General features: G+C 37.1%; 1 protein-coding gene across 2 annotated transcripts; it reads left to right on the forward strand.

The window, feature by feature from the left end:
- Positions 1 to 3,496: 3,496 nt before the first annotated feature.
- Positions 3,497 to 11,777, forward strand: LOC109105742 (cysteine protease ATG4D-like). 2 transcript variants are annotated; one of them, XM_042762229.1, is made up of 11 exons: positions 3,497 to 3,811; positions 6,171 to 6,407; positions 6,596 to 6,695; positions 6,872 to 7,026; positions 8,295 to 8,652; positions 8,756 to 8,820; positions 8,948 to 9,087; positions 9,741 to 9,819; positions 10,209 to 10,285; positions 10,389 to 10,508; positions 10,657 to 11,777. In XM_042762229.1, the coding sequence occupies exons 2-11, from the start codon at positions 6,212 to 6,214 to the stop codon at positions 10,834 to 10,836; spliced, it is 1,470 nt and encodes a 489-aa protein (XP_042618163.1). In that variant the 5' UTR covers positions 3,497 to 3,811; positions 6,171 to 6,211; the 3' UTR covers positions 10,837 to 11,777. The 2 variants fall into 2 exon arrangements, with proteins under 2 accessions (XP_042618163.1, XP_042618154.1); XM_042762220.1 differs by lacking the exon at positions 3,497 to 3,811 and having other exon boundaries at positions 6,265 to 6,407; positions 6,596 to 6,679; positions 6,900 to 7,026.
- The last annotated feature ends 218 nt before the right edge of the window (positions 11,778 to 11,995 follow it).

The raw sequence follows: 11,995 nt of genomic DNA on the forward strand, positions 1-11,995 counted from the left end.
TATTCGTCTTGTATGTACATATTTGAAAATAAATAAACAAATAAATAAATAAAATTATTTATAATTAATTAACTTCAGTTTATCGTACGTGTAGATCGTCCAATCATCAAACGGCAACGGTCAGACCTGACCAATCACGTCGCTCGGTGGGCGGGTCGAGAGTGTGTATCCGCGATGACAACAGGAAGTGGCTGCATACTGGTTTAATCTCTCTCGCTGTTTTATACGCTATTCGTCTCAGCTGACAGTTTGAGAGCCGCGCAAGACTGTAAGGTCGCAGAAACTCATGACTCCAGCGTTAATCGATACTCTTCACGATGACGGCGCCTGAGGAGGCCTGAGCTCGGTTTCTCACAGCGCTCGTCCTCGCCACACACCCAGAGCAGCTCGACACAATCATGGGTAAGACTGCCGACCTGACTGCCGACCAGAAGGCCATCATTGACACCCTCAAGCGAGAGGGTAAGACACAGAAAGAAATTTCTGAACGAATAGGCTGTTCCCAGAGTGCTGTATCAAGGCACCTCAGTGGGAAGTCTGTTGGAAGGAAAAAGTGTGGCAGAAAACGCTGCACAACGAGAAGAGGTGACCGGACCCTGAGGAAGATTGTGGAGACGGATCTATTCCAGACCTTGGGGGACCTGCGGAAGCAGTGGACTGAGTCTGGAGTAGAAACATCCAGAGCCACCGTGCACAGGCGTGTGCAGGAAATGGGCTACAGGTGCCGCATTCCCCAGGTCAAGCCACTTTTGAACCAGAAACAGCGGCAGAAGCGCCTGACCTGGGCTACAGAGAAGCAGCACTGGACTGTTGCTCAGTGGTCCAAAGTACTTTTTTCGGATGAAAGCAAATTTTGCATGTCATTCGGAAATCAAGGTGCCAGAGTCTGGAGGAAGACTGGGGAGAAGGAAATGCCAAAATGCCTGAAGTCCAGTGTCAAGTACCCACAGTCAGTGATGGTCTGGGGTGCCATGTCAGCTGCTGGTGTTGGTCCACTGTGTTTTATCAAGGGCAGGGTCAATGCAGCTAGCTATCAGGAGATTTTGGAGCACTTCATGCTTCCATCTGCTAAAAAGCTTTATGGAGATGAAGATTTCGTTTTCAGTACGACCTGGCACCTGCTCACAGTGCCAAAACCACTGGTAAATGGTTTACTGACCATGGTATTACTGTGCTCAATTGGCCTGCCAACTCCCCTGACCTGAACCCCATAGAGAATCTGTGGGATATTGTGAAGAGAAAGTTGAGAGACGCAAGACCCAACACTCTGGATGAGCTTAAGGCCGCTATCGAAGCATCCTGGGCCTTCATAACACCTCAGCAGTGCCACAGGCTGATTGCCTCCATGCCACACCGCATTGAAGCAGTCATTTCTGCAAAAGGATTCCCGACCAAGTATTGAGTGCATAACTGAACATAATTATTTGAAGGTTTACTTTTTTGTATTAAAAACACTTTTCTTTTATTGGTCGGATTAAATATGCTAATTTTTTGAGATAGGAATTTTGGGTTTTCATGAGCTGTATGCCATGCCAAAATCATCAGTATTAAAACAATAAAAGACCTGAAATATTTCAGTTGGTGTGCAATGTATCTAAAATATATGAAAGTTTAATTTTTATCATTACATTATGGAAAATAATGAACTTTTATGATAAAAGACCTGAAATATTTCATAATAAATATGTATGATTTTGGGCGTGTTGGTAATAGATGGAGTTATGGTGCCATCTGATGGCTAACAGGAACGCTGTCACTATTTTACACCCTATATTTACATGGTAATCATAGTAGGAATTGCAATCAGTGACAAGACCAAGAGTGCTTTATTTATTTGTATTTCATAGTACCATACAGTCGTATGATTTACTGTAGCATGATGATGCCTTTGGATAGACTTTTAGATATCTATTAATCCTTCCGTAAATGTATTCTGACGCTGTTTATCTCTCAAGCAGCATCTGAAATCTCTTTTGCTGTTTCATATCCGGTTCCAGTGTTAGTGAGATTTCTTTATATCTATTAAAAACATTTATTTATTGTAGTATACAGAAACTCAACACAGAGTATATCAGAGAGTTATTTGGATGTATCCGTGAAGAAGTGACAACAACATATGCACAAAATAATGTAAAGATTTTGGGTGAATGTGTTAATGTATCTGATGTTATGTTTGTAACACCAGCATTTTATTTTTATTTTTTTTATTTTTTGCGCTTTCCCGTGCATGATCTCTCAGTTGTGGTTAAAGGCAACTAACACTTCACTGGCCTGAATGTTTCCACTTTATATCATGTGACTGTTATAGCTGATCGAATACGAGACTAATGTTTTATAATGTTCACTTAATCTGTACTGTAAAGCCCTGTGTCTTATTCGATTCTGAATTGTTTGATTTACACTGCAGTGTGAACTGAGAAACAAGAATCCACACATATTAAAAGTATGCTGTCCACTCGTATGTATCAGAATATATTCTTATGTGTTTGTGTTTATGTGGCCAAATTTGCAAATACTTCTGTTTTTTAATGTAATTTCCTATAAAACGTGATTTTTTTTTTTTTGAGAATGCACTTTATTTCATGTATTTTTTTATACGTTTTTTGTTGTTTTATCAAACTGTCCAAGATTCTGCATAATACTGTACATAGAGGAAAATAAAGACATAAAGATATTCCATTCTAATGTGAATGCCCTACATAGGAGAAATGTACCGCCTGTTATGTGGCATTTTGGACATGAATTTGTTAATTTATTCTATTTATTTGGCTCTGTACATCACTTTTACTTGCAGCAAATGTCAATCGATCCATTAACTGGTGTGTTTTGTGTGTAGTAAATTAATAAAGAGATATTGTATAAAAATTACATGCTTCTTTTATTTGCTTAATAACACACTAAAACTCGAACCTGACAAACTTTGAATGTTGAACCTCCTTGTCTGTTAGTTTGCTAGGGTTTTTATTTTTTTGTCTGTTTGCTAAAGTACTGCTAGATTCTTGGCCAAGTCAGCATTGTTATAGACTTTCGGTCACAGAGCTTTGACCTCTCATCACATTTATGGATTATTAGTTAACAGTACTTGAGCTTATCTTTGTAAATACAAAAACTAGCTAAATACTGTTATCATGATCACAATAATGATACTTTTAGTGCTCTGCAAGCAGAATTTACTCAACTGCAAACAAAGCATAACGCTACCATGACTTTTTACTGGTTAATACTAATAATCTACCAATTTAAAAACTGCAACGTGTTGACATTGTTTCCCTCATCAATGTAAAATCTGACTAACCAAATAAATTTAAAAATATTTTCTTTTCTTTTGATACCCTAGTCTATTGTTTTAATTTGTATTCGTCTTGTATGTACATATTTGAAAATAAATAAATAAATAAATTTATAATTAATGAATTACAGTTTCTCGTACGTGTAGATCGTCCAATCATTAAACGGCGACTGTCAAACCTGACCAATCACGTCGCTCGGTGGGCGGGTCGAGGGTGTGTATCCGCAATGACAACAGGAAGTGGCTGCATACTGGTTTAATCGCTGTTTAATACACTCTTCGTCTCAGCTGACAGCTCGGGAGCCGCGCAAGACTGTTAAGACGCAGAAACTCATGACTGCAGTTTTAATCGATAACTTACTCGCCAGGATGACGGCGCCTGAGGAGGCCTGAGCTCGGTTTCTCACAGCGCGCGTCCTCGCCACACACCCAGAGCAGCTCGACACTGGACATCGCTAACCTTATTTATAGAAGAAGCAGGAAAATATCCGGAACATTAAACATGCCGGGTCTAACATGAAGGTAACGCCTCTAGCTGATTTAAATGACTTTTGAAGCGCACTAGAGTCAGTGTCCTGAAACATGATATCTGTCTTCATACTACATACTAAAATATTCCACACGACCCGCAGAATCAAGCTGCCTTATAACGATTCAGGGTGATTTTTAGGGCATTGAAAGCTGTATCGTGACTAAAAGTAAGCGATTGCTCCGTTCAGACATGAATGACTTATTTACAATGACATTATTTAAAAAAGTTTTGCTCCTAGCCTGTGTTCGAAATGACACACTAGTGTACTTACGTACTGCATTATTAGCAGTATGTAGCCTACTTAATAGTGTTTTCTACAATGGCATTTCACGTGACCTCAAGAAGCTGCATGTTGAATTGAGCGAGTGCAGTCTTAATTTTTATTTTGTTAATAAAAGATGCTTAATTACTGTTTTTTCAACCTTCGGTTTTGTGTAAAATGTCTTATATTTTTGCAGTCAAAATCGATTGTTGTTTATAGTGGGACGTGAAAGGAGTGCACTGCATTGTGGGAAACACATTTTGACACATGAAATGAGTGTTTTGTGCAAACAGAAAATTCACGCTCTATTATCATGCCAGTAATCTGGTAGTGTTATAGTACGCTGTTCTGAAAGAAGCCATTGTGATCATGACCTGGGTGTTCACTTTTTTTTTCTGCTGAGCTCTCAGTGGTCACATGATCCAAAATTCACATGTATACACCTTCCCCGAGCAGTCTGGTGTACAAGAATGAAGTGGAAATTTTTCAGCTTTTGCATTATTGGGAAATGATGTCGCCCTTTCACTGTAAACGGGTCTCATTTCCCTTCGTTAGACTGTAAGCTCAAACTTCCTTGAGACGATAAGGAAATGGGAAGTCCGAATATTCCCGCTGTAACGTGTGCTTGAACTCTTGTGGCCCTCAGCTGGCACACCTGTCCTCAGTCAGGGCTCATGTGACAGCCTCTTTCTCACACACAGCTTGTTTGTTTGCGGAACACACAGGTGGAATGTTTTCTACATTGAAAGGTGTGTATTGTAATGTCACATTACATTACAGTGAGTAATTAATGTCATGTGACTTCTTTGATGTTTCTACAGAAAGTACTGTTTTCTTTGATGTTTCTACAGAAAGTACTGTAACTCTAGTATGGTATTAAGCTTGATTTGAATATGCAATATATTAAGCTTGATTTATTTATTTATTTATATTTTTAAATATGCATATTTATATGCATATTTTTTTAGAACGCATTAAATTGATCTAAAGTGACAGTAAAGACATTTACAATGTTGTAAAATATTTCAATTTAAAATATATGCTGTTCTTATGAATTACAGAAATAAATTACATTTTTTTTTAAATATTCAAATAGAGTTGTTTCTTGCGCGTTGTTTACTTTTTTAAAATTGTAGAAATAAGTTGTTTCAAAAAGAGATTTTTTTTTTTTCAAAACCCAACCCAAACCTTGATCTATTCGATTGTGATAAGCTCTTAAATAATTTATAAATTGCTTTGTTTGAGTCAGTCTCTACAGTGATTATAAAAATCCATAACCAGTAATCCAGAATGACTGGAAATTACTGGGTAGACTTAGAAAAATTGTTGATCAAAAGGTGTGGGGATCCTGTACTTTGCACGTACATAGAGAATACTATTGTATTGTCATGATACAAGAAAAAATTAATCAATAAAAATGAAGCTACAAGTTAATTTAGGCTTCAGTATTTTAAAATGTCCAAATAAATACAATTAATATTAATGACATTTTTATTGTTGTTGTTGTTTTGTGAAAATCTGGAATCTGAGGGTGCAAAAAAAACTAAATATTGAGAAAATCGCCTTTAAAGTTGTCCAGTGAAGTTCTTAGCAATGCATATTACTGATCAAAAATGAAGTTTTGATATATTTATGGAAGGAAATTTACAAAATATCTTCATGGAACATGATCTTTTCTTAATATTTTTATGATTTTTGGCATAAAAGAAAAATCAATAATTTTGTCCCATACAGTGTTTTTTTGGCTATTGCTACAAATATACCCCAGCGACTTAAGACAGGTTTTGTGCTCCAGGGTCACATATGGGAGCAGCATTTTAAGCACCTCTAGTATCTAACCTGTTTTCTCAACTTCACCGTGATGCTGAACAGGCATCATTATTATGTAAATGTGGGAGTCACATGTTAATGCTTCAGTGTTCCTGATGTCAGAAATCTGATTTTATATTCAGAATCAGACATTTTTTCAGTTTTGTATGCTTTTTTTGGACTGAGGAAGGGTTCGAGTTCTGAGAATCACAGCTGTTTTACCACGAAATGAAGGAAGCTCTCATACCATATCTTGTCTTTCTCTGTCTCTGTTTCAGGCTGAAGTTCTTCTGTAATGCTGCTATATCCAGCCTGAACCATGAACTCGGTGTCTCCCAGTGCCGTTCAGTACATAGTGGGCGGTGGCGCTCATGAGGACAAGCCCTCAGCGCAGTCCAGACACCACAACGGTCACGGCTCAGTGCCTGACGGCCTCAGAGAAGGCTCCGGAGAGCCCGATGAAGTGGACCGCCTGAAAGCCAAGTTCATGTCCGCATGGAACAACGTCAAATATGGTTCGTTTTCATGCATTTGTTATGGTTTGCGAACTGGTTTGTATGACTGACACAAATAATGACACAGACAGTTAGTTCCTTTTTTCCCGGGCTATTTTTGAAGTCAGATGTAGAAGCACATGTTTAAAAACGACCACAACTAATATCACTGACTGTATCTTAGTGAGTTCCTGTCTTTATTTTCCCAGGCTGGACCGTTAAATCTAAAACTACCTTCAACAAGTCCTCCCCTCTGGTCCTCCTGGGTCAGTCCTATCTGTTCAATAGTGAAGGTGCGTCACGTGATCTGTCTGAGAGCCGAGACTGGTTTGTTCAAGTTAAAGGATAGTTAAAGTGAAAATTCAGATAGTTTGGGTCACCTTTAACCTTTGAATGCCTAACTTTTATGCATATACAAATGAATCATATGGGTTGAGTCAACTTAAAGGGATAGTTCACCAAATATACATATACAAATGTTGAAGGTTGTATTCTTTCGCGCCTCGTTCCCAGATGAGGTGGACGGTTTCCGGTCAGCTGGAGGGATCCAGTCTGACCACAGACTGCGGCTGGGGCTGCATGCTGCGCAGCGGACAGATGCTGCTGGCTCAGGGGTTACTGCAGCACCTCATGCCTCCAGGTCTGATCTACTGTCCCATTTCTTGATTTGTGCCTGAATCCTTACTGAAAAACCAATTACTTTTATTAAATATAAATAGTCACAACAAACAGTGGTAGTTAAAAGGGTTTCTGTGGGTCTTAAAAAGTCTTAATTCACTCTTCCACAAATTAGGGCCTTAAAAATGTCTTAAATCAGAGCAAAAAAAAAGGTTGTGTGCATTAAATATTGCATGCACTGCAAAAATTTCTTCTTCAGTATTTTTGTCTCATTTTGCATTACAAATATCTAAACATCCTAAAATCAAGATACATTTACTGATTGAATTAGCAAAATAAAGATATGAAGTCTTGTTTACTGAGAAATTAAGACAATTAACTGATTTTACTACAAGAGATAACAAATATAGGTTAATAGGTTTTGAATTAAGCTTCGACCTGAGTTGATTTTTCTGAGCCCATTGGAAGATATTTGTTCTGGTTTAATCATAAAATCATCTCAGGTCAATTTATCTTGATTTAATAATGATTTGGGATTTTTTTTATTTTTTAAATGACTTAATGGAGATTGGGAGGAAGCTGCATTTGGAAACTTTTAAGTGTTGCCAATACAACTCATTATCTTTCATTTTATTTTGTTTAACATTTAGTGAACATATTGACGTGTTTTCAACACTTTATTCCTTAAATTGTCTTTACTTGGTCTTAAAAAGGCCTTTAAAAAGTCTTTTAAATCCACCTTTATAAAACTTGCAGAAACCCTTAGTTAAGTAATATAATCCATTAGCACTTTAATATATATATGTATGTATGTATGTATGTATGTATAAGATTTGTAAGATTATGCTCTCCTATGCTGCATTTATTTGTTTAAAAATACAGTAAAAAACTTAATATTGTTAAATATAATAATATGAAATAACTGTTTTAATGTGTTATATAATGTAATTTATTCGAGTGATGAAAAGCTGGGTTTTCAGCATCATTACTCCAGTCTTCAGTGTCACATGATCCTTCAGAAATCACTCTAATATTCTGATTTGATGCTCAAGAAACATGTATTATTATTATCAGTGTTGAAAACAGTTAATGTTTTGATTCTTTGAGGATTCAAAATTTTAAAAGAACAGCATTTTGAAATCTTTTGTAACATTATAAATGCCTTTCCTGTCACTTTTAATCAATTTAATGTATGCTTGCTGAATAGAAGTATTTATTTACATTAAAAAAAAAGTTTTACACAGTGGTGTGATTCACTTCTCATGCTGTCTTCTGCTCTCTGTATCTCAGACTGGAGGTGGGCGGATTGTCATCCACTGACAGACGTTGATTTCGAGGTGCTGAAGCCTCGCTCGCCCTCCCGTCCGGCTGCGATGTCTCTCCCGTCCTTCAGTTCTTCCTGGACCAGCCCCATTTCCCAGAGAGACCCGAGCTCTGGCAGCAGTGAGGGTCACAGGCGGACCCCGGCCCGATATCCTGAAGCTAGCCATGAGCCTCAGCTGGAGGCTTTGCACCGAAAGGTGGTGTCTTGGTTTGGTGACCATCCCTCGGCTCCTTTTGGCGTCCACCAGCTGGTAGAGCTGGGGAAGGAGTCTGGGAAGAGAGCGGGGGACTGGTATGGCCCGTCCGTAGTGGCACATATGCTGAGGTTAGAGGAGAGGAAATGAATCTTATAATATTTAGATTTAAAAGCTTCTTTTTAATAACTGAACTTTTGTCCTTTTGTGATTTAATGTCTTTTTTTCTACCAGAAAAGCAGTGGCTAGAACTGCTGAGTTTCACAACCTGGCTGTGTACGTGGCACAGGACTGCACGGGTGAGGCTTCATGTTCAGTCTTGTGGGTTGTGCATCATGCGATCGGTTTCAAAAAAATCAGTTAGTGAAACTGAAACGGTTGCCTGTACATCTTTAGCTCATGCTTCTGCTTCTGTGTGTGCTGCAGTGTATAAAGAAGATGTCTTGAGGTTGTGTGAGTCGCCGCTGACACAGGAGCTGTCCGAGAGCTGGAAGTCCGTCATCATCCTAGTGCCAGTACGGCTGGGAGGAGAATCGCTAAACCCCTCCTACATTGAGTGTGTTAAGGTACAAATACACTAACCCCTGTGTGGGGGGAAAACGGAATTGAAATATATAAATCACTTTTCAATATTATATTATATTTTTATTAATATTGTAATAATAACATTGTTATATATTGGACACCCATTTTGGTGTCGGCATCAAAATAAATTTACAAATTGATTTTATATACATAAAAAAAGCATATTATATATAAGTAAAGTGTCTACTTTAATGGTTCAAAAACTTTTGTGAACATAAAATGTCAAAATATGGGTGAAAATGTTTCATCATCATTCAGCATAACATACATTTATGTAAAAATGAAACAACTATTATATTATATTATATTATATTATATTAAATTATAAACAAAACATTTTCACAGCATTAAAGTAAATCATATTGCCCTATTTTACTATATGATTCCAAGTAAAATAAATATTAAAGTAATGTATTAGGCTTTACATTTTAATTGGCATGATCAAAATGTTAAAAAAATATGAATCACAATTATTTTCGTGACAGTCATCGCAAAATTCATGATGAGACACACACCATGATGAGACACACACACACACACACACACACATATATATATCAGTATATACAGTATATACAAGTACATATAATATATTATTTTTATATTTTATTTATACTAACCTCTCTTTTCCTAGAACATTCTCAAGTTAAAATGCTGTATAGGAATTATTGGAGGAAAGCCCAAGCATTCCCTGTTTTTTATTGGCTTTCAAGGTACGTGTCTATTAAGAATAGTGCTGTCAAACGATTAATCGCATCCAAAATACAAGTTTTGTTTACATAATATATGTGTGTATACTGTGTGTATTTATTATGTGTATATAAATACACACACACATACAGTATATATTTTGAAAACATTTCCATGTATATATTTATATATATATTTGTGTATACAAATTATATATAAAATATTATATACATGCATGTGTTTGTATCTATATGTACATAATAAATATGCACAGTACATATATATATATTATGTAAACAAAAACTTTTATTTTGGATGTAATTAATGGTTTGACAGCACTGATTAAGAACTGTGTTTGGATATGTTACTGCGTTCCTGTCTGCTCTCTGATGGGCAGCTCTCTGTCTTTCAGACGAGCAGCTATTGTATCTAGACCCACACTACTGTCAGCCAGTGGTGGACGTCACCCAAGGCAACTTCTCTCTGGAGGTGAGATGGAAAGCAACATTACATTTGCATCAGAAGACATTTTCATTTTGAAGTTTTGACCATGTGTGAGGAACTGAACCTGCATCGGTCTTTTCTCTCGTAGTCTTTTCACTGTAACTCGCCTCGGAAGATGAACTTTAGTCGTATGGATCCCAGCTGCACCATCGGGTTCTACGCGCAGACTAAGAGCGACTTTGAGTCTTTGTGCTCAGCGGTCAGTGAAGTGAGTGTCTTGTTTGAATCAATAAGATATATGTTTCTTGAAATAAAAAAATGTATTTCAGAGTGAATGCGTAAATATCAAGAAGCTGAAATAAATACTGTTATATGTTTTTTTTCAAATATGGATATTATTTTTTGTTCTTTTTCAGGCTTTGTCGTCCTCTAAAGAGAAGTATCCCATCTTTACATTTGTAGAGGGCAGGGGACAGAACTATGGACTGGAGGGGCAGAGCGGGGGGTCCACGGACGGTCCTGCAAACATTTTCTCATGCAACAGAATGAGCAGGAACAGTAAGAGAGGAAGCACAGATGAGTTTGTGCTCCTGTGAGGAGCGTATCGCATGTAACACAGACCCCACACCAGTGATGCTGCACCCAAACTTCATACAACTGCTGTTCCTCACATCTGTGCACTGCAGAATATAAAGCAAACCTGGCTTTGAGATTCTCAAGAAAACCTGTCCGAGTCATGTTGCACCCCAAAACTAAGAACTTATGTTTTGCATAAAGACAACGTTGCATTTTCCTCCAATTTATCATTAACATAATGCCAAAAACCTTTTGTTCTCCATACTGTAATGTAAAAAAGCTATATCATTTGAATTGTAATGTGTTTTTGCACTGCTTTTAATTTATCTAATTTATAATTAAAAAGTGTTGCTTTTGATTACTGCATTACAGTATGAGCATGTTTTTGCATTACATTAATGAGAATTTCGACATGTAAAAATGTAATCATTCTAAAAATAAGGTTAGTTTCTTAATGCGTAATATAATTTTGGGGTGACACCTGCATTTTTTTGGTAAACTTCCCCATCAATGTGACATTTGTTCATGAATGGATGAGAAGCATTTTCTATCATTGCAATTTTTCAGCTGACTCAGCCACATTAAAGGAGTAGCGCACCCAAAAATTTAAATTTAGCTTTAACTTCATTTGAACAGATTCTTGAACAGGAGAAATTTAGCATCACTTGCTCACCAATGGATCCTTTGCAGTGAATGGGTGCCGTCAGAATTACTCCAAACAGCTGATAAAAACATCACAGTAACCCACACAACTCCAGTCCATCAATCTTGTGAAGCAAAAAGCTGTGTGTTTGTAAGAAACAAATCCATTACTAAGGGATTTTAACTTTAGACTGTTGCTTCTGGACAAAATATGAGCCCATAATGCAACATTTTTTGCTTCTTCCAGTGAAAAATTTGCCTTGTCATGTAGCTTTTCATTTCACAGAATGTTAACTGTTGGACTGGAGTTGTGTGGGTTACTGTGATGTTTTTATCAGCTGTTTAGACTCTCATTCTGACGGCACCCATTCACTGGTGGGCAAGTGATATAATGCTGAATTTCTCCAAATCTGCTCTGATGAAGAAACAAACTCATCTACATCTTGAATTACCTAATCATAAATAAACTGAATAACTTGCGTAAACTGAGGGTGAGTCAGTTTTCAGCAAATTGTAATTTTTGGCTGAAGTATTCCT

The sequence above is a fragment of the Cyprinus carpio genome, chromosome A1 (genome assembly GCF_018340385.1).
Source record: "Cyprinus carpio isolate SPL01 chromosome A1, ASM1834038v1, whole genome shotgun sequence".
Classification (NCBI taxonomy): Eukaryota; Metazoa; Chordata; class Actinopteri; order Cypriniformes; family Cyprinidae; genus Cyprinus; species Cyprinus carpio.